Source organism: Phalacrocorax carbo, chromosome 3 (assembly GCF_963921805.1).
Source record: "Phalacrocorax carbo chromosome 3, bPhaCar2.1, whole genome shotgun sequence".
Lineage (NCBI taxonomy): Eukaryota > Metazoa > Chordata > Aves > Suliformes > Phalacrocoracidae > Phalacrocorax > Phalacrocorax carbo.
In genome coordinates, this window is record NC_087515.1 from 96337582 (window position 1) to 96365281 (window position 27700).

At 44.3% G+C, this 27700-nt stretch overlaps 1 protein-coding gene across 1 annotated transcript; it reads left to right on the forward strand.

The window, feature by feature from the left end:
- The first annotated feature begins 8711 nt into the window (after window positions 1–8711).
- B3GAT2 (beta-1,3-glucuronyltransferase 2) lies at window positions 8712–27687 on the forward strand. The gene is made up of 4 exons (XM_064447824.1): window positions 8712–9655; window positions 20683–20827; window positions 26917–27065; window positions 27145–27687. The coding sequence occupies exons 1-4, from the start codon at window positions 9107–9109 to the stop codon at window positions 27229–27231; spliced, it is 930 nt and encodes a 309-aa protein (XP_064303894.1). The 5' UTR covers window positions 8712–9106; the 3' UTR covers window positions 27232–27687.
- Window positions 27688–27700: the final 13 nt, after the last annotated feature.

Below are 27700 nucleotides of genomic sequence, written 5' to 3' on the forward strand. Positions count from 1 at the left end.
GAACACTACCATAGAAAGGGACCTATAATAGATAAAAAAATGAATGGAACTGTTCCACTTATCATATGGAAGGCATAGGTGGTAAATACTGTCCTTCACATGGCACTAAGATCTTGATCAGAACAGTATTTCTTGGATGGAAGGTCACATTTTAGGAAATATACAGGTGTAATGAGAAGACTTTATAATGAATTAAGAAAAGAATTTCTAGAAAAAATGCTTTTTGGAGCAAAGGTGAAGAGATGAAGGGGAGGTGTTGGTGCTAGCTGTGTAAAGGGTTGCTATAAACAGAAAAGTTGTCAGTTATTCTCCATTTGCACCAAGACAGGAATCTGTGAACATACAGTAACAAGTAAGGCTTGTGTTAAATATCAGGAGAACTTTCTTACCGCTGGAACAGTTAGGTACTACTACATCAGGAGATGCCTGGATTACCATCATGGGAAGTTTGAAAAAATGCCTCCTGGCATAAGATCAGTGGTTGGACTACATGACCTTTTGTGCCTGGCATTTCTACAACTTGTTTCTTTCTAGCACATACCTTGATTTTTAAAGCAATTCAGTTTTGTGCCACATTCAAATTCCAGCTGCGAGCTCTTTGTTTTGTTGGCCATATGCTTTTGAACAAAGAGCAGTGTGCTGCGCTTGACAAGCTGTAAGGCTCCAGGGACATCCTGCTGGAACAACACAGAGAAGAAATACTGGGAAGGTGAGCGAAGAGGGAAGGAGGAATATATTTGCTCTGTGGCTTGGCAGCAGTGTTACAAATACCACTGCTGCTGAGCCCAACTAATCACAGGCTGAGTTTGCAAGCTCATCACAAGGGTTCTGTGTAACGTGTATATTTATGGTATCATGACCGCTGCAAGGGTTTAATGAGAATTTCAGTGTGGGAGGAGACACCATGAACAGATGGAAAGGCAGCAGTAATCCACAGACATATTGACAAGGCATGCAGGCCAACAGGGTGCTGACCAAGCCCAGCTGTCCCTCTCTCTGGTCTAGTCTATTACAGAGAAAAAAAAAAGAGGCAGAGTTTCAAGTAACACTCCCAGTGCACGAGTTTCTGGTTGGTGTTGGTATAGTGTGACCCTTTTTCCACTACCCATCTTGTCCATAACAAAGATGCCATCTTCAATACATTGGAAATACCACCATACACAGCCTGCACCAGATTGCAGCAAACTCCTCTTTCTTTTCGGTAATTGACCTGTACAGGCAAGCCTGTCTTGAGGAGAAAAATGTGAGCCCAGGGAGGAGGTGGTTTGAAAAGGTGCCTGCTCTCCCCTAACCGTGATAAATCCTCAGCTGTTCTGGGACTGTAAGGTTATTGCACAGAGACTGCACCTTCATACATGTCTCTTCACACTGCCTGCCTAATGTCTTCCAAAATCTTATACAATTACTGCATACAACACATATAATAGTATATGGTAAGGAAATATCCCCAATTTGGCCAGCTAGTTCCCCAAACTCCCTGGAGATTTGGGGATGCAGGTATATGCTCTAAGTCTTTGAAGTGGTCTGCCAGCCTCCAATTGCTCAGACACTACAGTGCCATAAAACACTCGTAAATCATATCAGAGATGCCATAAACCACTCGTCATCTCAGAGATGCACTCTGAACACCAGTTTTCAAAATACAGCTCCATAAAAAACAGACCCAGTGTCGGCCAGTTATTTCCATGTAGCAAGGGCTAACCCAGAAGTAAATATTGTATCATGAAACCAAGTCCCCAGCCAAGACCAAGAAACTTTCCTATGTTTCCACTGTTCCTTTCCTTTCCTGCCTTGCAAGACAGTTTGCAAGCCTTGTCATAAAAAACCCCACTTACCATAGTGATTGCCAGCTGTCTCAGCGTCACTGCTGTCAGCCCAGGTGGGGTTATAGCCAGTGAGATAGAGGATAACAGATTCACACAGGGCTGATTTAGTGTTCAGGTAGGGCACAGCATGCTTGCTGAGAAGTTTGCTTGCATTTGGCAATGCTGGTTTAAGTCCACATCTGGTTATGCTAAAACAATTTCTTCTGCCAACAAGGCCTCATGTAGGTCTGAAACATAAAGGTGTGGGAGGTTCCTTTATGATTTCAAGAGAAACTGGAGCAGACTCTTTGACTTCTCAAGGACAAAAAAATAATCCATCAACTTGAGGCTCTTGCAAAAAGTTACAACATGGTGAAAGAAAACATTTTCTTTATCAGGAATAACTCCAGGGAGTAACTGGAGCTGTTCCTCTTTTGAGGGCATTTCAGTAAGTTGCTGTTTCAGACCTTGTTGTGGTTTAGCCCCAGCCAGCAACAAAGCCCCACTCAGCTGCTTGCTCACTCCTCCTGGAGTGGGATGCGGGAGAGAATCAGAAAAGTAAAAGTGAGAAAACTCATGGATTGAGATAAAGACAGTTTAATAGGTAAAGTGAAAGTTGTGCATGTAAGCAAAGCAAAACAGGAGTTCAGTCACTACTTCCCATGGGCAGGCAGGGGTTCAGCCATCCCCAGGAAAGCAGGGCTCCATCACACATAACGGTGACTTGGGAAGACAAACATCATCACTCCAAACATCCCCCCCTTCCTTCTTCTTCCCCCAGCTTTATATGCTGAGCATGAAGTCATATGGTGTGGGATATGCCTTTGGTCAGTTTGGGTCAGCTGTTCTGGCTGTGTCCCATCCCAGCTTCTTGTGCACCTGGCAGAGCACAGGGAGCTGAAAAAGTCCTTGACGAGTGTAAGCACTACTTAGCAACAATTAAAACACCTCCGCATTATCAACACTGTTTTTAGCACAAATCCAAAGCACAGCCCCATACTAGCTACTACGAAGAAAATTAACTCTATCCCAGCTGAAACCAGGACAGACCTGAAGAAAAGCTTGTATGCCTGAACACTTGTCTGCTTGGATTTGTTTTTAATGTATCATGTAATCTACTAGAAGATACATGTCCTTACAAGCTTGCCTGACATACGCTAGGACGCTGGTACTACAACAACATTACCTCATTAATATAACATTACATTACAAACAAAACATGGAATAAAACATTCAACCCCCTTTGTGTGAAGACCAAGGGTCAAGTAGCCTTTATAAACTATATGGCTTTAAACTTTATTTTTTTTCCATAGCTGGGGCCTGCTCAAAATATAAGCAAACTGGCCAGATACCAGGACTCAGGGAGAGCTCCAGAGCTTCTGACATGAGTTACAGGAATACAGGGGAAGGGTAGCCAAACAACGTAAGGATGATCCTCTTCATATTACCTGAAAAGCTAGATTTAAAAGAAGATTGAAAGTGCAAAAGCTGAATCATAAGGCAAATGCTTCAAGAGACCCCTTTAAGCTTCAGCAGGCAATCTTAATTGTAGTTCTTCTAGGTGACCCTGCTCAAGCAGGGGGGTTGGACAAGATGATTTCCAGAGGTCCCTTCCAACCCCTGCCATTCTGTGATTTTGTGATTCTGTGATTCTGCTTCCTATCTTTGAACACCTTAGTTTGCACTTCTGCCAATATACTTGTAACGTATCGTGCATGCATTTTTCTAGGCTGAAAAGCAAATAAGCGCTTTCCCTTCTGTGCAATTATGTTCCCCCTGCAGGTTATCTCCAGAGATTACATCTTTTGCTCTGCCCCACTGACCTTTGCCCCTTGAGCAAACACTGGGGTTGTGAGATGTCACCTGGACCGTGGTTTAGCACCTGTGCGACACTCACCAGCTCAGGTTTCAGAGGTATGTGCTGGCAGCAGATGCTTGGTGAGAGCGATGATTTCCATCCCTACCTGTGCCTGGAGGACCTCCCCTGAGCAGGTTCTTTGCACATCTGTTTTGCGCCTCTTCCAGTCTTCATCACCACAGCCTGTGGCACAGAGGGATAATTGAATCTTTTCAGCATTGAGGATTCAGCTCTGCGTTTCAAACTTTTTTTACCTTATATATAACACATTTATTTTCACTTAAAATAATGTTTATGTTTGTGATGGCTTCCATCAAGCTATGCATAGCTCTGTTGACTCTGCATGTTCCCCTTACACTGTGTCACGCCTGCCTCACCCTGCTGTCCCTACGTGGCATTTCAGAGCTCTGGGAGGTAGGTACGATACCTCACTCGTACCAACTGCCTCTGACCACAGAGGTCCAAATGGGCATTTGCAGCTCTTCTTTCCAGGAATCTGTAGCTGGTTGCTATAGTGATAAACAAGTTGGCTTATTAGGAAAAGGAACAAAGCGCTAGAGAAAATTATTTCAAAATGGCCTATGTGCATACATAAACATGCAATCTCGTTCTTTGTCAGCTTGGGCAGCTGGTTTCTTGTTTCTAGAACAGCACAGACCCCATATACATTATTTTAGCAAGCCCAGCCTGGCCTTCACTGCCTGTCTTTTCTGACACACAGCATCCTGTGTGCAAGCATGGGGTCCTTCACTTCTGCGCCGAATGATTAAATTTCTTGGGGGCTTCCACAACTGGATAGCGACGGAAAATGTACTGTCTTGGAGAAAGTCCTAGGTGATCTAATGAGTGAGGCTGAAATGAGTCTAAAGGAGCAGAATAGAACAGGAGAAATTCTGGTTTTGCTGCACCCTGTGCTGCTGCTTCCTTTTTTTTTTCCTTTCTTCGCCTCCTGCTGACGCCAAGATACCTCTGTGGAGACACTTAGGGTGGCGGTCTGTGCCTGTCAGATGGTAGCACATTACATTCTCTGTGGGACATCTGGCTTAAGCATCGGTCTTTTGGGCCTTCACTGACATATAATAAACCTGTTCTCATCTAAATCCCTAGATACACTGCCTCCGCTGAGATCAGGCTTGTGCCCTTGAATGTGCAGCAGGCAGTAGATGTTTTTGACACTCCTGTGAGATGCAGCCGCAATGCTCTTTTTTTTTTTGGCGAATAACACATTTTGATTGACTGAGTGATGCCAAAAGGTGTAAATTCAAACACTAGAAACTGCACTGCATATATTTAGTTTTGACAGGCAGGCTAGCCTTTTGCCTGCTAGGATTTGTGTCACCTGGTATCTGGTTTTACCCATTACAGAAACTAGGCTGATGAGCCACCTTTGCAAGCCAGAGCCGATGACCCACCTTTAGTTATCACCAGTCACTGCTGTTGAAAGAAAACCATGCAACAGTCCAAAGAAACGAACCATTCTTGGGTTTAATCTATTCAATTACAGCCATGTGAAATTGGAACTATTTCTCTGCAGTGTTTTATCCACTAGTTAAAAATAATTGCACATTTTTATATGTTTATCCAACTAGTTTTGCTTCTGCTTCCCACAGGACAGTAAGAGTTCTATCAGCCACAGAACCTACAAAACAATAAATTTTAATAGCTGTATTTCAAATGCTATCTGTAACTCTGACCGTCTTCCCAATATCTGAAAAAGAACGGTCTGTGATATTGCACCTAGCCTGAGCAAATGCTGGCGTTCAGATACTGAGGGGAAATTCAAACGAAGCACGCAAAAGGCTTGGCCAGCTTGTCGTGTGCCCCCCAGCCCTGGCACGTCCAGCTGGGGGGCTGTGTGGGTAGGCTGGGTCGCAGCGGAAGCCTCTAGAGGGAGCTGCCTGATGGGTGGGTGACCCGAGTGGTGAGGGGGAGAAAAGCAAAAAGAAGTGAGTTGTTTTAGAAGTGCAACAGCTAGAGGAACTCTCGTGCCGTGCCTATCCTTTTCTACATATGTCGGAAAGACTGAAACCAGTGAAAAAGGAACAAACTGGGGCACACGGTTGCTGGCTAGCGTTGCAATCCCTTACAACTGTGTCCAGCCAGCACAGGGCGAAAAGTCTGCAGTGTGTTCCAATTTGAAAAAAAAAAATCCTCTGTGGGCCAGTAGAGAATGTTCCCAGGGCTGAGATTTCTTTTGCGTGTACATGCATTTGCACACTTGCACGCACGTGCTGCTTTCTAGCACTGTTTCAAGCATTCTCCTGCCATAGTCAGGCACAGTCCGCTGAACTGGAGGTAGCTTTTTTAAAAAACAAATGAAAAATCGGGTGCCAAGTCCTGACACATCTCTGACAAAAATCTTTGGAGACTGGGGCCAGCAATCAGCAATACCATAATAGATGAGCCAAGCAATAAACTACTGCAAACAAACAATTCTGGACCAGATCCTGAAGAGAAATGCCTGCCCACACGCCCTGATACAACCCAGAATATGCACTGTACTGCATATTGTGCGTGAAACCATAGGAACAGCCTGAGTCACGCAATGATTGGTACCATCCATCACAAGTTAGAAACTCGTCCTTTGTTTCAGAGTTGCACCTGAGGTCTCAAATCAAATGTGACAATTTTTATAATAACCAGTGCTAAGGTGTTTGGCAGAAAAAAAACTCTCTCTGTAGACAGTTTGTCCCCACAAACAGAGCGGTTATTTGACTGGGTTCCTCCAATTTTGAAAGGAAGAACATTTTGCTTTGCTTATCATGAAATAACAGTTTGATAAATAACATTTGGTTTGTACGTAGTACCTTCATTATCTTTTACCTTTCCATCTAATATAATCTATACGTAAAGCTAACAGAAAATGCTGCTGCATTGTTTGATATCACACCTGATGTACCCAACTTATGACCTCCGAGTCCGTTCTGTGGCACGTAAAAACACATTGCAAGGGTTCTGGGTAAAAATATAGTTATTGTGATTTGTTACCAAACAGCCAAGTGTCTCATCTCATTACGTTACGGATCTTGTGTACAGTTAGAACCAGTAAATACTGCGTTAGCAAGCATACAGAAACACGTAGTTACCAGCTTTCAGGAACAAAATTATACAGTCTGAAGAACACCAAATAGCTCATCAGGATACCTCCCTGGTGCTGAGTTAGTGTTTGTGCTCCTTCCTAAACTGCTGCAATTATGTTTAGCTGCTCTTATTGCTGCCTTTATTAAGGTCTTATAGCCATAAACTATCAAGTATTCTCTCTTGGCTAAGCTCTGAATACGACACACAAGTCCACTGAAGATAATATTTTTGGATGAAAAATAACACAAAGATAAAAGTAATGATTTTTAATCTTATAACATTTTTGGCTATAAAGAATGTCAATTAAGCACATCCATTTGTACCCCTTAGCTTCCCAGTTCTGCCCCAATGGCTTTTTAGGCACTGGACGTGGTATAATATCTAGAAGTGATCAGCTTCAAATTAGCTTTTCCAAATGACTACTGACTTCCAAACAAGAACAAGCAAAAGCTTCTTGGTATGTTGCTTTGATACATATGTTTGCATTATTTGAACAAATGGTATCTGTAAGTAGGGTTGTACTGTAAATGAGAAAACAATGGTATGTTCAGTCATCGGACAGAGACGGTGTTTAGATGATTGTCCTCTAGATAAACTACATCAGCACAAAACAGGCAACTGCAATTTCATGTCTGAGATGTTTTTTATTTGGATATATTGAACTATTTATGCTCACTGCATTCCTCCATATTATTTCATTAATCACATAACAACACTCCTCCACTGAACATGCTAACTCTAATTAGCTCCCTGCTACACAGATGTTTCCTCGTTCAGATGTTGAGTGCCTGGTCGTGTGTCACCCTCACTTTCACATGGATTTCAGCTTCTATTACATCGCTTCAGCGTCCTTTCTGTGTGTGAGCCCTCTGGGTTAATATGCCCTTTTGAATAACAAATTGATTGCAGATAGACATGAATGATAGATATACACAGTGCCCACATTATCTGCATTTGTTGTACACATGCAAAAGTGAAGGACGCGTATAAAACAGAAGCGAAAGCAGTAGCTTAAGACAAGGAGGCTGGTGTGAAGACATGACCGATTTCTCTAACCCGCACTGTTCCTACCAGTAAGTCAACGCAGCTGGGATGAATCACCCTATTTCTGATATCACATAGTCCGCAAGTCAGTGGGACCATCATTTGATCCATACAAGGGTGCATGTTTTAATCAAAGAATTATGCAGAATTCAGTAATTTGTAAATACTAACACTGGGCTTCTTTGTTTTTACACAACATGAGGTTTTAAAAGCATAATTCAAGCGGTAAGTGTTTAGTTATGACAGCAGGGAGTGTTGAAAAATGCATCGGGAACTTCCCTGGTAGGAAAGGATTCGTAAGAGGTTTTAGATTGTGCATTTCATGTGTGTTGCGGCACCTGATGAACGCCTTTTTCTCAAAATAAAGACAGGTGGATCATGACGAAATTCTCACGAACGCTCGCAAGCCCTTCTGATAACACTGGGAAGCAGCACGGTAGAGAACGGGGGGATAAAAGAGGGGAACCGCACGAAACGGCCGCCTTATTTACAACTTCTTACTTCTGCGGAGCTCGAAGAAATTCCTCCTTTAAAAAAAACCCAAGCATAAAAACCGAAGCGAGCGGCAGCCCGCCGCTGCGAGGGATAGGTACTCCGGGACGCACCCCTCCGCGGCGGGGCACGGGGGTCTCGCCTCGCCTCGCCTCCCCGGCCCGGCCCGGGGAAGGCGCTGTCCCGGGGAAGGCGTTCCGGCCGCCGGCCCATGCCGGTGCCCGCCGCGGCGGAGGGAAGAAGGGCCCCGAGGACGCCGGGCGCGAAGCTCCGCCGGCTGCCGCCCGCTCCCCGCGGCGCCCGGGGGGCGGCAGCCGGGGCGGGGCGGGCCGGGGCGGGGCTGGGCGGGGCGGGAGCCCCCCCCCCCGGCCCCCGGGAGCCTCCCTCCCGCCTCCCCGCCCGCCCCGCGCTCCGCCAGAGCCGCCCGGGGAAGCGGAGGAGAAGGAGTCTCTCCCCAGACCCGTCCCCGCCCCCGCCGACCCCCGGCCGCGACGGCGCGGCGTCCCCGGGCCCGGCCCGGCGATGCTGAGGGTGAAGGAGGAGGAAGAGGAGGAGGAAGGGCGGCTGCTCGCCGAATAGAGGCGCGGCGGGAGCGGGGCCGGGCACCTGCCCCGCCGGGCTGCCGCAGGGCACCGCAGGGCGCCCCGACCCGACCCGCCCCGCCGGCGGGAGGCAGAGCCACCCTCCCCGGCCGCCGCCGTCCCGCGGAGGAGCGGCGGGCAAAGGGGCATCCCCGCAGCCCCCCGCGGTCATGCACTGAGCGCCGCCGCGCCCGTCCATGGGGCGGCGCTGAGGGGCGGCGCGGCGGGAGGGCGCCGGGGGCAGGATGAAGTCCCTGCTCTTCAGCCGCTTTCTCCTACTGCTGCCCTGGGTGCTCATCGTCATCATCGTGCTGGACATCGACAGCAGCCGGGCGCCGCTGCCCGCCCTGGCCCCCCGCGGGGGCGGCGGGGGTAGCGGGGGGGCCCGGCCGGCGGCGGCCCGGGCGCCCCCGCAGCGGCGGCCCGAGGCGGCGCTGCCCACCATCTATGCCATCACGCCCACCTACAGCCGCCCGGTGCAGAAGGCCGAGCTCACCCGCCTGGCCAACACCTTCCGGCAGGTGGCGCGGCTCCACTGGATCCTGGTGGAGGACGCGGCGGCGCGCAGCGAGCTGGTGAGCCGCTTCGTGGCGGGCGCCGGCCTGCCCTGCACGCACCTCCACGTCCCCACGCCGCGACGCTACAAGCGGCCGGGGCTGCCCCGCGCTACCGAGCAGCGCAACGCTGGCCTGGCCTGGCTGCGGCAGCGGCACCAGCACCTGCCGCCCCCACAGCCCGGGGTGCTCTTCTTCGCCGACGACGACAACACCTACAGTCTGGAGCTTTTCCAGGAGGTGCGTGCGGGGTGGGGGTGGGCGCGGCCGCGACGCTACACCGACGGCCTCCCTTCAGGCGCCCGCCGTTTTCCCCTTTCTCCTCCCCTCAGGTGCCCGCCTCGCCTCCCCTCAGGCACCTGCCGTTTCCCGCCTCTCATCGCCTCCTCTCAGGCGCCGCTCTCGCCTCGCCGCCTCTCAGGCGCCCGCCGTTCCCGCCTCTCCTCGCCTCCCCTCAGGCTCCCGCGGCTGCCCGTCCCGCCTCGCCTCGCCTCGCCTCGCCTCGCGGGGGCTGTGCCCCTCGGCTCGGTGCCCCTCACCCAAAGCCCGCGCACGGATGTGTCAAGCCCTCTCCCCGGCGCGGGCACCCTCCAGCGCCCCGTCCCTCAGACGGGCTCCCTAGCGCTGCCTGTGGGTGACCACCCCTCTAAGTTTCTTGTCCCTCAACTCCACGTTTCCCCCAACTTCTTACTTCTGTTTTCTCTCTTTTCTGCGGAGCGAAGCAAGCGTAGGGTTTATATAAGGCATCCTGTGTGTCTGTTAAAACTGGGATGAAAAGCGATCTTTTAATTTATTTTTTTCAAGCTGCGTTCCTCTCCTTCTAGGGCAAACTCACATCAAGAGTCGCCATCCTTCACAGGTTTTTTCTTGGCGCAAATGAATTAAGCCAGAGCCGGCTCCTTCACGCGGAGTTGCCCAGTCTGTTTGAAGCCTTTCGCTCTTAAAAGCAGCAAATCGTTTGTGTAATGACTAAACATCCTTTCAGGAGTCTCTTTTGTGAAGGGACCTGTTTTTGTCTTTATTGCAGCCCTTTGGTGAAGGGGTTTTCTCCTTTTTGGTGGGAATTGGCAAGCTCTCGGAGGAGAGGGTATCCAGCTTGCTTTCTGGGATCCCCCTAGCAGGAAGGAGGGGTGTTTAACAAGTGGACATAAAACAGAAGAAGAAAGATCATGTACATCTTCTGTGACAGCTAGAAGAGTAACCTTGGCAGGGAAGCGAGGGAGGAAAACAGAAAAGTGGATTGGCAGCAGATGGGGAACATAGAGGACTTCAGACGGACTGCAGTCTGTGTCTTCCGCTGGCAGACAGCACTGTATTTAGTGGTGTACACCCATATTCTGCAGTTTGGAAGCATTGTGCTTCCTCACATGCTTTATAGTCAGTAGGTTAAAATGAACACAATACACAGAAATACAAAGCACGTGAAATTCCTTAGAGCAAGTTGTTTTAGAAAAGGTTATGTTCGTTTGTGTTCAGATTTGTAATGCATCCCTTTCCGTTTCCAGTATGCAGGCAGGTGCAGGGTTTGTGTTCGGCAGGGACGCTCTACTTCCTTTGCCCATTTGGCATGCAGCATGGAAGCTGCTAATTTGAAGACCTTTGCCTGGAGGCTAAACCTTTCTTGTCATTGGTTTTCTTAAAATCTCAGGGCTGTGCTTAGAGCATTATAATGCGGAGTAATTACAGGTACCCATCTTTGATGTGATGGGAGTGTCCACCTCTGTTCAGGGATATAAAACTGATCTGATTCAATCTTAGGGAGTCTGTAAATTGATACACTTCACAATAAATAGTGTGGGACAAATGATATTTGGAGAGGAATCTCTACCTTGTTTGTCTGGTTTTTTTTAAGTACCGATGTTGGGGACAAGCTAAAGGAACAGTATTGGCAAGCATGTCACTTGAGTGACCCACAGCTGCTGAAAGGGCATCCAGTCAGGTTTCTTCTTTTATAATTTCCTGTGTTATTCTTCTAATTGCTGTGTATGATGAAATAAAAAGGTACAAATTACCTCTCTGATCAGCTAGGAAATGCAGGAAAGCAAGGGGATAAATCTGTCTGAAGGGTTAACCTTGAAAATTGCAAGCACAACAGGCAATCTATGTTTCCTTTTGCTAACAGAAATGCTAACCTCCAGCATGTAGCTCTGTAGTCCGAAGGCTTCTCTTTCACCGGGGTTCAGCTGCTGGGGAAGAGGTGTTCATTCTGAGCCCGGTGTTGGCAGGCAAACATGCGTGTGTGAATGAGTTTTGCCTGTGAAATGTGGTGGTTGGAAAGCTCTGTTACGGGGAGCAGAGAAGGAGCTTTTGCTTCAGTTACCACTGCAAGTTCCCATGGCTGTTTTCTGGGGTCACTAATGAGCCGTATGCCAGGTCTCTGGGATGCTGCTGGTAGTAACATGGGGAATGCCTTGTCAACCTGACTTCTGTTAACTTTGCCCCTTTGCAGGCTTTGCCAATTGGATATGCCTTTACCACAAGTGGGAGGTTGCATTTGGAGAGAGCCAGGAGTCTTGTTTTCAGTCCAGGCACTGCTTGAGGGTTGGGTTTGTGGTTTTTTTTTTTTTCCCTTGTCAAAAAAAAATTCTCTGATTTTATGAATTCTGGCTTGACAGCGCTGTAGTAAATCCCAATCTCTCCTTCAGGGGTTGATTGATTTATGAGGGTAAACTATGCTCATCTTCTCTGAGCATGAAGAGAACAGCTTTAGAATGCATTGTGTGCATATGAAATCTGGTAGTAATTTCTGTCATGAAAGTGGTGGTAACGATACCTGAGAGGGAGGTTTTTTCAGTTTGTTACCCTGCCAGGAACAATTCTGCAGACCTGCAGTCGCAAAATCCCAAAGGAGTTGTGGTCAACTATAGTCTGCTTGCTGGGGAGGGTAGTGTGGATGTAGAGGGATGAGACAGGAGCTCTGAATTCTGGTCCTACCACCATCCTGTGCTGGCTGGGTGACCTTCAGCATGTCACTCACTAGCATCTGTCCGCAAGCAGTTATGTACATTTGCTGGCTTATGAAATAGTAGGTCTGCCATCTTTGTAATGGCTTTCTTCTGGGTCAAAGCTGGTTTCAGGAACAGCAGTGAGGGCTTGAGGGGATGGGAACCAAGGCTACTTAGGACCATAAAACCAACATGGGAGAAGCATTGGTGTTGGGGATGCCTTTCGCTCAGAGGTTGACAAAGCATTACTGCGGAGCAGAAGGCGTGCCAGGTAGCTGCATGTCAGTGAAGGATTATGTTTAAGGCAGCTCCTTTGCTGTGGGTTTCCCTAGCGCCCTTATAGAAGATGGAGCCTTTTTAACAAAGCAAAATCAGCAGAGGCTTTACTGTGAGTAGAAGTGTATAAACCAAAAGGAGCATGCTTTGACATGAAATCCCATCGGATACTTCTGAGAGCTTTTGATGAGGAAATTCTAATCTCTGTCCGAAGTATTTCTGTCTGGTACTTATAGGAATGAGTACCTTATATTTGATACGGAGTTAGCTGGGCCAAATAGACCTGGGCCAAATGTGTTTCATAGAAATCAGGAAAAAAAAAACCAAACCCCAACAGCCTCAGCAGTGTTTTGCTGGAAAATGTCACCATCTGTAGTAAATCTGGAGCCCTCTGATGCTGTTTATAATTGTGTTTTCCTAAGACATATGATGGCATGTGGGTATATAGCTTAGTTTTTGACTGGCAAAATTATGTCCTCAAAAGTCCAACAGGGCAGGGTCTGAGCAGGTTTAGTTGTGATTTCTGAAACAAGGTGGAGAGCCTGGTTTGTCTTTCTCCTGCTACAGTGTATTCAGCATTGGCTCAGCTGAGCCTTTTGTTAGGAACACCTTCCCTGGAAAGGCTTCAGGGAAAGGACCAATTGGTTTAGTGATTGTGAAATTCCTTAGAGTACTAAGTGGGGCTGCAGCAAAGATGAAGAAATATTTCCAGGAGCGGAGGTGTTGCGTTTAAGTTATTCCCAACTCTGCCTACTTGAGAGCATTATGGTGGTCAGGTGAAAAATCATGCTTTTGCTTTAATGCTGGTGGTTCTGGCATGTGGTATTTTGTCACTTATTATTTGGGGATCCAGACCTTGAAAATAATTTATATTTTTTCTGCTCAGGTATGATCTGTTCACCTGGAGGTGTCCATCTGCATCTCTCCCATCAAAAACAACAGTCCGCTTTCTGAAAATATCTTTTTTTATCAGTTGAACATCAGCCTGCATTCATAACAAAACCACTGAGGGGCCTGAAATCCCAGCTGCTGTACTTGATATGCTTTACAGATGTTTCTACATGGATCATCATAACTTCTATTTTTTTACTATAGGCTGTTCTTTTTGGACCGACTCTGTTACAGTTTGTTACATTTGTGCTTCATCTTATTCCTGAATGCAAGTTATTGTAATGTTGTGACTGAAGTATAACAACTGCCAATTTCATAGTTTTAGAATTACAGAAAGAAAACCTTAGATAAAGCTGGCATGTCACCTTCAGAGACTTTAAAAATAAGATTAGCCTAAGCACTGGAAACCAAAGCTAGATATAGCTATGTTCCACTTTCTTTAACTCTTCACATCATTAGTGTGTTTCCACGTCTGAGGCTTTTTCTCTGCCCTTTCCCATATTGCGAGTAGTTGGCCAAAGGCCACTGCTTCCTTGGTCTGTGTATAGGTATGTACACAAGTTGGAGGAGTTAACGCTGGAGGTCCGCTCTGCTCTTGATTGTGCAGACTCCCCTGAAACCTTTGAGGGTGAGGGGTGAGCTGCTTAAGGAGTACAAAGAACAGGAGTAAAGGTCTTCAACATGTGTGAGAAAGTGAACTTGCTGCATTCAGAAATGTGTTGATTTTTAGATATTCCTGTCTAGGTTATATCTGTCACCTTTGCTCATATTTTGCTCAGAAACCTAAACTGAGGTGTCTGTGAAATTAAAATGCTCATATCTAAAACTATGGCCTCCCTCGTTTCCACCACTAGCCCTTTGGTCATTGGTGTCTAAAACATCATAGCAAGTTTTGCTAGGTGCCTGGAGTGTGCAAGTATGGCATGTACCGCTATCTTGTCTGAGTGCAAGTTGAGAATCTGCAGACTCGGTCTCCTTAGAAGAACCCATGCTATAAGGTGTGATCTGAATACAGCCTTGCAGCATGGAGTTCAAAGTATATCACAGCATTAACTGTCATTTCTAAGGGAAAAAAACCCCAAACACTTATTAAATAGCTTAGCAGTTAGCCCTGTTGCCCACTGAGTTGGGGACCAGAATTCAATTTGCTGTAGTTGTTGCCTGCACAAGAATGCCTTGACTATGATGGTAGAGTTGAAGCTGGAAAGGAGGAGGTAGGAGGAGAGAGAGCTCAACCCCTTCTGAAGCTGAGGTGGTCTTTACAGGTAATTCAAGATTCGCGGAGTCACAGTGAAGGTAAGAATATGATCAGCGAAGAGGACAGTCAGCTGGTTTGTGCTTTGCAGGAGTAACTTAAACATCAGATTAAACAAAAATTCCGTAATATTTTGAAGGTGTGTTATTGCTTCTGTAGTGGCCTAAATTGCCCAGGTAGGATCATCCTCAAATCAGCCAGATGGGAACAAAGATTCATGAAGAACAGAGGGAAAATAGGAAACATTTTTTTTGGCTAATGGGCGTGACCTCCTCATTGAAGGTCAGGGCTGTCCAGCTCTGGTAGTTTTCATAGCGGCACTGTAGAGCAGAGGGCAAGTTGTGACAGTGATTCAGACTGAAAACATTTTCCTATGCCCCTGTCCTTCACTCTCCTGAAAGGTATGTATGAAGGCAGCAGATACTCTAATGGCTCTTAACAGTCGGTAGCCCACAAAAATAAATCCTTGTTATTAAAAATAGAACAGAAATACTTGCAGGCGTTGCATTTCACGCAGGCTTCAGTTTTCCCAATGTCATCTTTGTAAAGTATTTTGAGAGCAACTTAAGAAAGTCATTACAGAAAAGGTGAATATTTACTATTTATTTCAAATTTGACTAGGGGAGGGTTAGTGCTCTTTCGATAACTTCTACATAACTGTCCTAATCTTTATACACTGTATTAAGCCAACATCTGTCTATTTCAAATGGATACATTTATGCAAAAATATTTAAAATTAGCATAAGTGAATCTGTTTACCTTTGTAAACATGGAGATCTTTTGTTCTATATCTTGGAGCTGGTCGGAAGAATCAAATTTTTGCTATAGCCTTAAAAATAACATTCAGTAGTCTAGACAGAATTAAATATTAGTTGGCAGTCATTAGTTATTTTCTTCATAATAAAAAAAGGTCTAAATAGAGTTAGCAGTGCATTAAATACCTTTCTAGTATATAAATGATTTAAGAATACATGACAGGTTTTTAAATGCACACTGACATTCCCCCTGCACATAGGCATGTAATACCTATGCTAAAGAGGCTGGATTAGAAAAGACTGGTAGCAAAACAATGAAATAGCCTAAAACTGAGAGGAAACTGTGACCAAAAAAAAAGCTATTTGAAACAGATTTATCCCAGTGAGGGACTGTGGGTTACAAAGTGCTGAGCACTGCCTGTTTCTGCACTTCGACAGCAATCATCGTCTTACCTGTGAAACTGATGCTGTTACTATGAAATTAATTTTGAATGCTCAGCAGCTCTTCAGAGGTACAGTAAGCACAACCTTTTAGAGTAACAGAAAGTAAGATGAGAGAAAGAACTGTTAAGTAGAAGGGTCAAAAGGAAATATGGATAGCAAATGTTTTGGAAGTCTTCCCAATCCAGAGAAATTGGCTTCTAACCATTTTAGTTAAATTTAGTACAGTTTTCTCCTGTAGGGAAGCAATATTGACATTTGTGCCCAAAGATGCTGTTATAATTTAGAAGCATTAATCATTGTATCTGATATGTATGATGCTGCCTGAGAGAAGAGAGAACTAATCTATCCTTCCTCTGCACTGTAGATTGGGCATGAATCAGCAGAGGATGTTTAAAGCAGATGTTTGGAAAAAAGCTTTTGAATACTGAGGATGGTGAAGCACTAAATCAGATCACCTGTGAGGGTGGTGGAGCAGGCTAGATCAATTGACAATTGATTGACAATTTTTTTGATTTGTAGGCCCTTTCTGCAAGTTTTCCCATGGAGACATACCCTTTATGGTCAAGTTTACTGACAAAAAATTTGCTTTTTGAAGTTACTCTCCCTTAAGCATCACAGTCCCTGAACCACAAAAACCACTGGCACAGATTTTCTGTGACTCAGGACTTCCTTTAAAGTAACAGTAAGTAGGGGCAGAAGCTCCATGTAATGGCTAAGTAACAGGGCGCAGCATTGCTGCAGCTGAGCTATCCCTCTGACTCACAGTGCAGTCATGTAAGTTTTGTTGAAGAAGGATTTGGTTTTAAATGACCTGTGAGTAATGCAGGATGCCTGTGTGAAAACTGATACGAACCTGGCTGCGCTTGTGCTTTAACCTGTAACATTTTCCCCTGTGGAAGAGTTGTAGTGAAGGAGCTCTAGATCCTGTCTTTGGTAATAATCAATTGGAATTTTGCACAGAAATCTGACTGAGTCTCGCTGGGATGGCGGGGGCGAGCCTGGAGAATAACCTGTGGTCTGACCAGTACAGATCAGAAATTATATGGGGGTTGAAGTGGTAGAGAATGGGGTGGGGGGCGGAAAAGCTTACTCTGCATGGCAGCCAGGTTTGTGTTTGCTGTGAGCTTTGAATACTGAATAGAAATGCATCAACATCGTGCTGCAAGAACACTAGGATGGTTGTTCCAGCCTGGAAGCCTTTTCACTGTAGGAAGTATGGCCGTGTTGTTTTCTGTCTGTCATTTGCCTTCATTCCCCTTGGGCTTTTCTGTTTTGTTACTGGCTTGGTATCTTCCCTATCCATCAGTCTGGTGCATCCCATTAAGCAGCTTTTCTTGATTGACTAATGAGATGCTATTTTTGGCAATGCTTTTATCACTATCTTTTATTGCTCAGCTACATTTTCTGCATTTTCGCTTGTTATTCTTTAGTGGTTCCTCCATTGCTACTCTACTTACTGCCCATCACCTCACTGGGATTTCTTTCATCAGTTGTTACTTCTCTCTCCAGTCATTTCCTTGCCTGCTCCTTCCCAGTTGTGTCCCCTGGCTTCATTCAGGTTTGTTCTGCCATCTTAAAGTCCTTTTCTCATCTTCCCCCACCCAGTACATCACTCTCCTCCTATGCCCAAGCCCCCTTTCAAATAATCAAAAAATATATAGAGGACAAAAGCATTTTGTCCTACCTTAACACAGCCGTCTAAGCCAGGCAGGATGAATCATGTCAGTAGGTTCCTATCTCTGTTTATTACCTATAAAACTCTAACTAGGATAGACCAGATGACTAACTTACAGGGAGCTAAGCATAAGTAAGATTTGTTACATCCATGTAAGCTACTAGGACTTAAAATGCTGACATCATGTGCTACTGCACATTAAAATGACAGGTAGGAGAGTAATTTAGGAAGCTGTTTGTAAGTTACAGGATTTTGGCAGTTGTTTAACCCACAGCAATAAAGCGATTTAGAATTAACATGTTTTTGAATCACCTTTTTGTGTCCCAGTGATTAGCAGCATCAAATTCCAGATGCAAGCTGGCCTTTTAATCCAAATAATAGCTTTCTCCCCATCATACATAAATACAGCCTTAACACATCAGTGTGTTAACTGCAGTAACGCTGTTCTCAGAAGATTAAAAAAAATATTCGTACTTTCATCTGCCTAGCATATCCTGAGGCTGTAAGGTATTTCAGAATTGGCATAAGTACTGGTCTAGATGTGCTCTTTCAGCTTTTACTTAAAAGGGATTGCTTTATTCTTGACACCTGTTTATTTCATTCTCCAAAAATGTAACCTGTGTGAACAAAAGAAAGTAACCCAAGGACAAAATAAAGAGCCCTGTAAGGGATTACTTACTTCCTTCTGATGTGTGGTGGCTTTGGTGACTTAACTCATAGACACCAAGATGGACCCAAGACCGTAATAACTAAAACTTCTTGGGTCATTCCATGCTGGTTTCATGAGGTCAGTGAGATACTTCTTATTGATAAGATTTTCCTACACACTGTGTATGGTAAAGTATTCACCTAAATCAGTCTGGTTCTGCTAGAATAAATGCCGTGGCAGCTGTTGACCAGTTCAGGAGTCTTGTGTGATCTGGCTCATTTTGTGGTACAGCTGCCCAAATGCTTACTGTGAGAAAAGGCAGGGTATGGCCTTCCCATGCATTAGCTACTCACGTGTAGTTAGAGCGTGCCTGCCCCTGTCGTGCAGCACTTTGTTTACCATGGGTACAGGCAGTTGGCACAGGGTAGCTAAAATGCTGTAAATCAGTACACTAGTAATTTCTTTAGGTACCCACACCCTTCAGAAGGTATTAATGGCAACACAAAAAAAGTTAGTGGGTCCTGTGGCTAACACTGGCGTAGCACAGTTGGGTGTATGTGGCTTGACCATGCCCTTGGAAACCTATTGGAAATTTGCCTGCGTAGGCAAGCCCAATGGGATGATGCCCTGTGTCTGTAACCTGTAGAGAGATTCCTGGCAGTCTCTCACTGGCAATTAAAGAGTCAATGGTTTGGACAGAATCCTTATAATGAGAAATCCCTCAATTCCCAATTGTATACGTACCCTGTTCTTATGCAGTAGGGACTGCTGCTACTGAGTGAGATGGTCTGTCTTGCTGCAACAGTTATTAGTGTGGAAGTGAGAAAATCTCGCTAAACAAATGTATAGAAACACAAAGAATTGGAGGGAGAGAAGGTGCGTGCCTCTCTTATGTGTGTATGTACATATTTGTGGATTTTTAAATATGTATTTAATGCCTTCCCTATGTGAAAGTTCTCCTACGAATCTGCTAATGTTTCTAGCTTAGAAATGTGAACCTGAGTGATGTGATGTCTTTGCTTTTTCGGGTGCATCTCCTGGGAGTCTAGATGATATGCATGATAAATCTTTCACCTTGGCAGAAAGAGGGGGAAGTGTTTAATATTTAACCAAGGTTGTCTTTTACTTCAGCATCTATTGATAGGGGACTGCAGTTACAAATATGTAAAACTGTTTGTTTTTGCTAAGAGGAGTGCTTGAAAGGAGAAAGGGATAACCTTTCCCTAAGGAATGGCCTCAGCTACAACAGTATACAAGAGATGGTTTTAAAAATTGATCAAATTAATCCTACGTTACACTGAAAGAGTTTAATACCTGCTTAAATAGGACCATATTTAAGCACAGTAGTTAAAACAGTGGCTTTTGCATCAGTGTGGTTAAGTTGTGCAAGTTGCTGTGTCTGTGCACTCATCTTCTCAAGTTCTCACGCCAGACTGTCAGTGATCTGCCTGTGGGGAGCAGCGCGTCAGGGTTCATGTCACGTTACCTCCTGTTTACTGAAGAAAATGGTCTATTAACCAGTGAGCTGAATTCACTGGCTCCCAGTCATGCACACATTTTGCTAATGAAAGAGTAATTTGTAAGTATCTATAGATTCCTCTAGGTTGTATGAGGACCATGTTTCCAGAATTTTATTTAGTTACGTTTACACCACTGGGAGAAACTCCCATTACTTGCAACAAATAGCGGTAGCACCCTGCCCGACCTGCTTTCTGTCCTTCTCAGGAACTCAGCCGAGCTTTTCAAGAGAAAATGTAGAAGTTAAAAAGGCTTAGCCCAAATTTAAATCTTTTTTTTGGTGAGCCTTTATTAGGTCTGAGCTGCATCTGTTGTACAAACCTGGTACATTGCAGGTCGGGAAAGAGTTGTGTGTTGCAATTTCCTGTACTCAGTGTATTTGCTACCAGTCTCAAATTGTACTTGTCTTAATGAAGTGTGTATTTGTTAATCATTATTATAATATTCTCTCTCGCTGGGCTTGTATAATACCTCAGCAATCTATAGAAATAACCCTACTGCAAGAATGCTAGTCTTGCAGATTAAAAAAAAGATCTACTACACCGCTGAAAGCCCAAACAAACAAGAAAACGAATGCTGTTTTTTCATGTATTTTAAATTTTTTGTTATTAAAAATAATATTAATAGGATATTTTCAGTAGAATTGAAGTGCTTATGGGCTAGAGAGCTGGAGACTTCACAGACAATGAGTGGGCACATGCAGCTTTCAAATACTTACTCTGTTGGGCTGAAATCTGTAAGCTGGAATTGCATTTAAATACCTAGTCTTGATGATTAATGTGTAGGCTTTCCACCAACGCTTAGAAAAAAGCCTACTAGGAAAATGTGCGTGCAGTCACGCTGTGCCTGCCTCTTGCAGATGCGTACAACCCGCAAAGTGTCAGTGTGGCCCGTGGGACTGGTAGGAGGACGACGGTATGAGCGCCCAGTCGTGGAAAACGGCAAAGTTGTTGGCTGGTACACTGGCTGGAGAGCTGACAGGCCCTTTGCTATTGACATGGCAGGTAAGTACCCAGCTTCATGACACGTGAATGTTTCTCATACTATCCTTACATTTCTCAGTGTAAGTGGTTTTTAAAATTTCCGAAGTACAGCCACTCTATGTAGCCCTTTAGCACTAAATACCCTGGAAGTTTTAGCTTGCACATCTGGTCTAATGAAGTTGCTGCTCGGTGATATCTGAACTTACTTTTACTTCTTTTTTATTTTATGCAGCAACTTGGCTTTTATGTTGTATAAATTGTTTGTCTGAAACAAGTTAATTGTAAATTAATTAATCCAATTAATTTTTGCAATGAGTCCCTGCCTTTCATGATGTCATCAGTCTACACCAGGCAGTGTAAATGTAGACCCTTCTTAGACCTCATGTTGTAAAATGCTACTCTCATGCAATTATTCATTTTTTTTACTGGTTATTTGGAATGATGGTGATAACTGTAGATGGATATAGTTTGAAACACTGAGCTTAGGGGGAAAATAACTGACAGCTATAGCCTAGCAGATGAAGGCAGAAAAGCTTCAAAATGGATCTAATCAATTTTCTGCTGGGAAGTTAGCATGCCACATAGCTCTGTCTTGCTGTCAGTCCATGCTTAGACAATCTTTTGTATATATTTGCAACTGCCACATGAATCACTGCTGTGCAGAAGTCCGATTTCTGATGTAGCAGCAGCTGGTTTCCCAACAAATGTAATGAAATTTGCACTTAAGCATCTTCTGTATTCAGGAAGGAGAGGGAAGGGGAAAAGTAGCAATACAAGGGCAAGAATGGGGTAGAAATAGCCAGCCGTTTTCTATTTCTGTTACCCGTATGTTTTGGGAGATGGAAAAGGACAGTGCTTTCTCATCTCAGCAGAATATTTTTATACGGATTGAAATGCTTGATGAAAAGTATGTATGGTATTTACAGTACAATTGGTTAAAAAGAATAAAGGAGAACTAATAGTAGTTAATACCTCAAAGGAAGAAACAGCAAGTGAATTTTTCTGCACTCTAGAAGCATTTCAAGTGAATGGTGTCATCTGGCATGAAAACAAATACTTGCGTGTCCGGGTAGAGGCATTCCTTGGGGGGAAAGTAGGTATGTCCACCCCAAACCTGTGCATCCTATTGAGGGCTGCAGCTGTGCATTTTAAGAGTCTTTGCCTGTGGACTTAAGTATTGATACTATGCTGTAGAAGTGGTTACTTATGGGCATTGTAAAGATGATGGCATGGTTCATAATTCATTAGCAGCAGGCAAAAAGCCTTTACACAACATTGGCCAAGGGACTCTTAATCCAGAGGTGAAGAGATACACGGAGGGTTCTTAAGTTGTTTACACTTTGCAGTTCCTGGCTGAAACACTGGCATGAGTGGAAAGCAGCTCCATTAGGAGCATTACCTGCTCATACTTTTACTGAAGTAATGGAAAAGGAGGGTTATAGAGAAAAAGGTACAAATGTTGAAAGTATAGGAAGTTATTGCAGATCCACAAACAAGGAGTTACTACTTTGAGAGAACTTTTATTAGTCTTCAAAAATTAACTGAAGAAATTAAGCTACATTTTTAATTTCAGAAAGGAGAGAAACGGATGCTGTGTAGGCTGGTAAAAAATATGTTAAGTTTGTAGCTTCATTCCCCTCAGGAGTATGGTGGAAGGGCACAGACAAACAGAACAGAACCTGCAAATCCAGAACTGCCTGAACTGGTGCAATCTACAGGATGTATGTTAATGCTCAGTTTTCCATCCTTGGCCCCCTGTCCCAACTCCCCAGCATACCCCTGGGGACTTGGAGGGCTTGCTAAGGAACCAAAGTCCATGCTGTAGCGTACCACTGGAACTCCTCCATCTGCTGGCACCAAGTATACAAGCAACTTAGGTTATACCATATACCATATAAGGAAGATCAAGGTTCTCTCTTGAAAATATTACCATGAAAAAAACCGAGGTGCATATATTAAACCACTCAGCTGTCTACAGCTGTTTATGACTAATGTTCTGACTCCCAAGGTGATGGCAAGGAGGCTGTCTCTGGTTTACAGGAATATCTTTTTTGCTGATTTTCACAGGAATTTGATCATGAGGCTGGGTGTGAAAAGAATGGCCACTTGAAAGGTTTGGGACCCCTGATTTAACTTGTGGCTGTTCAGAGGAGGTGCATCCTTGCTTTTAGGCTTCAAAATAGACTTCAAAATACAGGGTCAAATTCAAATCTACAAGTGGAGACAGGGCCTGCTGATTTCTTTGGGATCAGCTCAAAGACCCTAGGCTGGCCAACTTCCCTAGATTCTTTGACATACTCACACATGGCAATAACATTAGATCAGTTCAGTAAACATTGTTTCTTTTCAGAAGTTCATGGTTAACACCGCTATTCTCCAATGCTGAATTGCATTCAGAAAGCAGAGTAGCCATTCCCTGTGTTGCTTCTTGTCTGGCAACCAATGCACCATATGAATTAGTTCTGGTGTTAATTTTAAGTTCTGCCTCAGTTTTAACTGTAGGTGAGTTCTAGAATTTGACACAGACTTCCTTACCGTCAGGGAAGAAAAGCAAGAGAGAACTAGGTGTTGAAAGGAAAAAGTGACATTGATTCTGAGGTAGGCACTTGTGTTGTTTATTATAGAGCTGATTTAAAATCTTCTATATTAAATGATGCTGTTAGTGATTCTGTGATTGTGGCTTGTTCCCAGTGCCAGAGTTTTTCACCACTCATGAGAACAAGTCAGATTGTGATTCTTCTAATGTCAAGATTGTTCAAGGGAAGCAGATGCATGCTTTACATTAGCATTCCAGGAGCTACTTCAGTCATGGCGATTAATCCATGCCTGTGAATCACTGGGCAAGCAGATTTTGGGCTTACGGTCCAGAGCTCATCCACTGTGCCATAAGTTTTCCTGCTAGGGCCTGAGCAACCGCCTGGTTTTTTTTGGGGGGGAAGCTACTTCCTTACGGTTCCCTGAGAAAAAAGCTCTTCTATGAATGACATTGCAGCCCATGGCATATTTTGTCTGACTGGAAGAGGCACTGCTAGAAGTCAGAAGTACAAGCTATGGCAGATGACACACTTGGGACAAGCCCCCAGACCACACCCACACACCCACCCACCCACCCCCCCCCAAAGGGTAACAACTAGTTTAAATGTTGAGTTTAAAATCGAGAGCGTCTTCCACGGTGAAGTAACTGTCAGCAGATGCCTTTATTATGAACTGCACAAACCCCTGTTTGGGCGCCTCTGCCCTCCTGCAACCCAAACAGTATGTCACAGGGAGAAGACAACTTGATGGAAGCGGACCCCAAGCCATGGCATGTTCAACAAGCCAAAGGTAGTGCCTTACACTGATTGGAAACCAGTGTATCAGTTTCAACCTCAGCACTGAGCATTAGCATTTATAGACTCCAGAAATGATAAACGCTTCCAGTCCCCGGGTTGCCTTCAGCTACTGCCCTATCTAGAGCATTCAGGAAGCAAAGGCATTAATCATGGCAGCAAAATCTTTAAAGATCGGCTCAGTCTAATCAGATGAAGAAAAATGGTCCTGTCTTTTAACAGAAGCCGTTGATCTAGCACCAGTCAAGGTGTGAATTAACAGAAACAGCTTCCGTAGAAAGAAGCACAGATGTAATCTTTGCCATGTCTCCCAGGTATCTTGTCCTCCAGCAAATTAATTCTTATCTAGGTGGCTCTTCAGCCAATTTGATTTAATTTACAGCCTTGCATTAAACACAAAAAAATAAATCCCCAAAACACCTCTTCACACCTGGCTATGAAATTGTCCTGTGGCATTTCATATGAACTTAAGCCCAATATGGCCGTGTAGAAATAATGATCAAGTAAAAGAATTGTATGCATGTGGCACTGTTCCCGTTATGCTACACTGGAGACAAAAATCCCAGATTAATTCCTGTTTGTTTGGGGATGGAATTCAAAACAACAGTGTCTTTTCATCTACTGCCACAGGACCATCACCTAGTGAGAGAAATAACCAGTGCCAGTCTGGTCAAAACCTGAAGCATCTCTTCTCTTGGGTGCCAAAATGATCAAACTGTGATAAAAAGGTCAACTGAAAGTTTTTTTCTTCATGGATGACCAGCTTATATCTCAAAAAATTAAGTTCAAATATTTTTAAAAAGAAAAAGCAGTTCACACAGCCACTCAGGGTTCCAACACTGCCTTCCCTTGCAAAGCAAACAGGGTTTTTTGGTGCCCAAAGTAGCAACCACACTAAAGCCCAGGTGCACCAAAAATTTCTAGTTTGTTCTATTTGGGGGGGAGAAACCCTAATCAAAAATACTGGACTGAACCAGGCCAATTTGTTAATCAGTAATGTCTATGGTCATCTTCCAGGGGGCAGAAAGCCAGCTGCATGCACCACAGCTGTCCCTTGCTGAGGGAGTTTAAACTCTCAACCTCAGCTCTTCACGAACAATTACGCTTGGTTACAAACAGCACCCGGATGGAGCCCACCTTGTGCTCCCTCATAGCCGGGAAGGCAGGCTTGCAGCCTGCTGAAGGCAAACACTGGGAAGAAAAGGCCAAACTGCCTGCCGAAACCCCGCAGCTGCAGAGAGAACAGCTGGATCCCAGCACCACAGTCTGCAGAGGAGCTGCGGCGCTTAACTGCACAGCATGAGGACAGGCTACAGCCAGAGTCTCACACCTCCTGGAAGTCTTTTATTCACTAGCATACTCTGCAAGGTGTGGATAAGCCCTTTCCATCTAGACCCCTGTTCTTTATCTTAGGCAGGATATAAAGTTAAACACGTTTTCTTCAACTGTGTCTGTCAGTGGGAAACCTCAGTTTACATCGAACCTGTAGTCTTTGTGGGCAGGGTCTAAATCTTTATTAAAAAAAAATAAAATATCACTTTCTGGTGTTTCCTGAGCTCTGCTACAAGCATGATAGCTAAGACAAAAGTGGTTTCAGTGTGCTGCCTTTACATGTGATGTAGTAATTATTTCCTTAGATTTTCCTCTTTAAAAGGCTCCCATAAAAGCCAAAGATACTTTCAAGGAAAATAGAGCAAGGTAATTCTAGCAAAAAAGGGGATAGATTTAAATTGCATTAGAGACAGTTATACTCATTTGAAAATGAGGAAATTTTAATACTGGCTTTAGAATTAAATGATCTTGCAGTTTTCCAGAACAGATGTCAAAACTGCTACTACTTCAGTCATAAAGGGACAGCTGGAACCACTCTGAACTGACAGAAAAAGGGTTTCCGTGGTAGGCTTGGCAATTAGACCCACGGCGTTACAAATATAATTTTTCTTTACAAGTGTATCAGTTGAGTTTTGAGTCATACCTAAAGAAGCATACGTGTGACTGAACCTTGCTGAGCGAAAACTGGAGATCTCTGTCAATAAAGGCAAATTGGAGGTTCATGAGAGCAGCTTCAGAGAGGGCGAGTTTGTAAGGTCCCTTTGAGGGACCCAACGTATGTTAGTAGAGGAACGCCTGGCAAGGAGAGGCACGTGTGCTGCCGAAGTTCTTTCAGCTGTGCGATGCACAGATCAGCCGCAGACTGTCTTGCAGACCAGTGTTGGTGAAAATGACTCAAGCCCACACTAACTACACGGCCACAAAGGCACAACAATAATATGGCTTGTCTTTCATCAACAATAATGTTAAAAGTCTCTAAAGGCTAACAATCTCCAAAGACCACGGTTGTTATAAGTAACATATTTTAACCTTTTTTTTTTTTTGACTCTCATCTTTAAACCTAGAAGTGTTTGTATAGTATAAATTTCATACATTTTATTTTACTTAAAATTCAGTTTTATTTCTTATTTAGCAGTAGAAAGGAAGCACAGTCCAAGATCTTAGCAGTACCTGATTTTCCATGCAAAAAAGCATATATCCCCCTACATGACGGGAAACTGATTAAACATATTGAAAATATGGGGCAATTAAAAACATCTGATTGCACCTTCAGGGCAAAACAAAACAATGTAGGATGTACAAACCTACCAAATGTTGCCTATCCATATAATCAAACGTACACATTTTTAAAAAGAACATGGGAGATTTCTAGGCTTAAGTGTAACTTGCACAAAAACGTAAAGCCTAAAGGTTTTTCTTAACCTTTTTCCCTACCCCCCTCTCTCCAAGGATTTGCTGTGAGTCTTCAAGTGATTCTGTCGCATCCAAAAGCCGTATTCAAGCGCCGCGGTTCTCAGCCAGGAATGCAAGAATCTGATTTTCTGAAACAGATAACAACGGTGGAGGAACTGGAGCCTAAAGCAAACAACTGCACAAAGGTACCGATTTCCACGCTCCCTAAAAAGCTTCCCTATTGTCGCTGCCGATGACTGTACTAACACAAATGTTGTTTTGCAGGTTCTTGTATGGCACACACGAACAGAAAAAGTAAATCTAGCTAACGAGCCAAAATACCATCTGGACACAGTCAATATTGAGGTATGATGTGGAGACGCAGTTACACAGGAAGTACAGTACGACGGGCGCGTCGGAAGGCGTTCAAATTCAGCCAGTGAAATAGCCTACTTCTGCGCGAGAGCTATTAATAGTCATCTGACGGACTTCTGTGGAAACAAAAGGAAGCTGTCAGATACCCTAATAAGCAAATCAAGTGGGTGTGCTTTGTTCTAACTTGTCTGCATGCTTTTCTGACCTCTCGTCTCAATAATCTGACACTTACCTTTGTTTTAAGGCTGTTTCCACGTAGTAAAAACAATCAAGAGAAACGTGGCCGCAATGGAGTATTTTCAAAATCATTGTTTATGTATATACTTTTTGTATTTATCCAGCTTGATGGTGTAATTATAAACAAACAGATTTTACATCGCCAACTGTCCATCTAAATATTTGCATAAATGGATCCTCCAAATTGAACATGTTTTCATTCGTTAAAAGTAGAATTCTTGAAGAAATA

Coding starts and splice junctions, on each gene's coding strand:
- B3GAT2 (XM_064447824.1), top strand. CDS start 9,107: ATGAAGTCCCTGCTCTTCAGCCGCTTTCTCCTACTGCTGCCCTGGGTG. Junction 9,656..20,682: donor GTCTGGAGCTTTTCCAGGAG/GTGCGTGCGGGG, acceptor TGCCTCTTGCAG/ATGCGTACAACCCGCAAAGT. Junction 27,066..27,144: donor AAGCAAACAACTGCACAAAG/GTACCGATTTCC, acceptor GTTGTTTTGCAG/GTTCTTGTATGGCACACACG.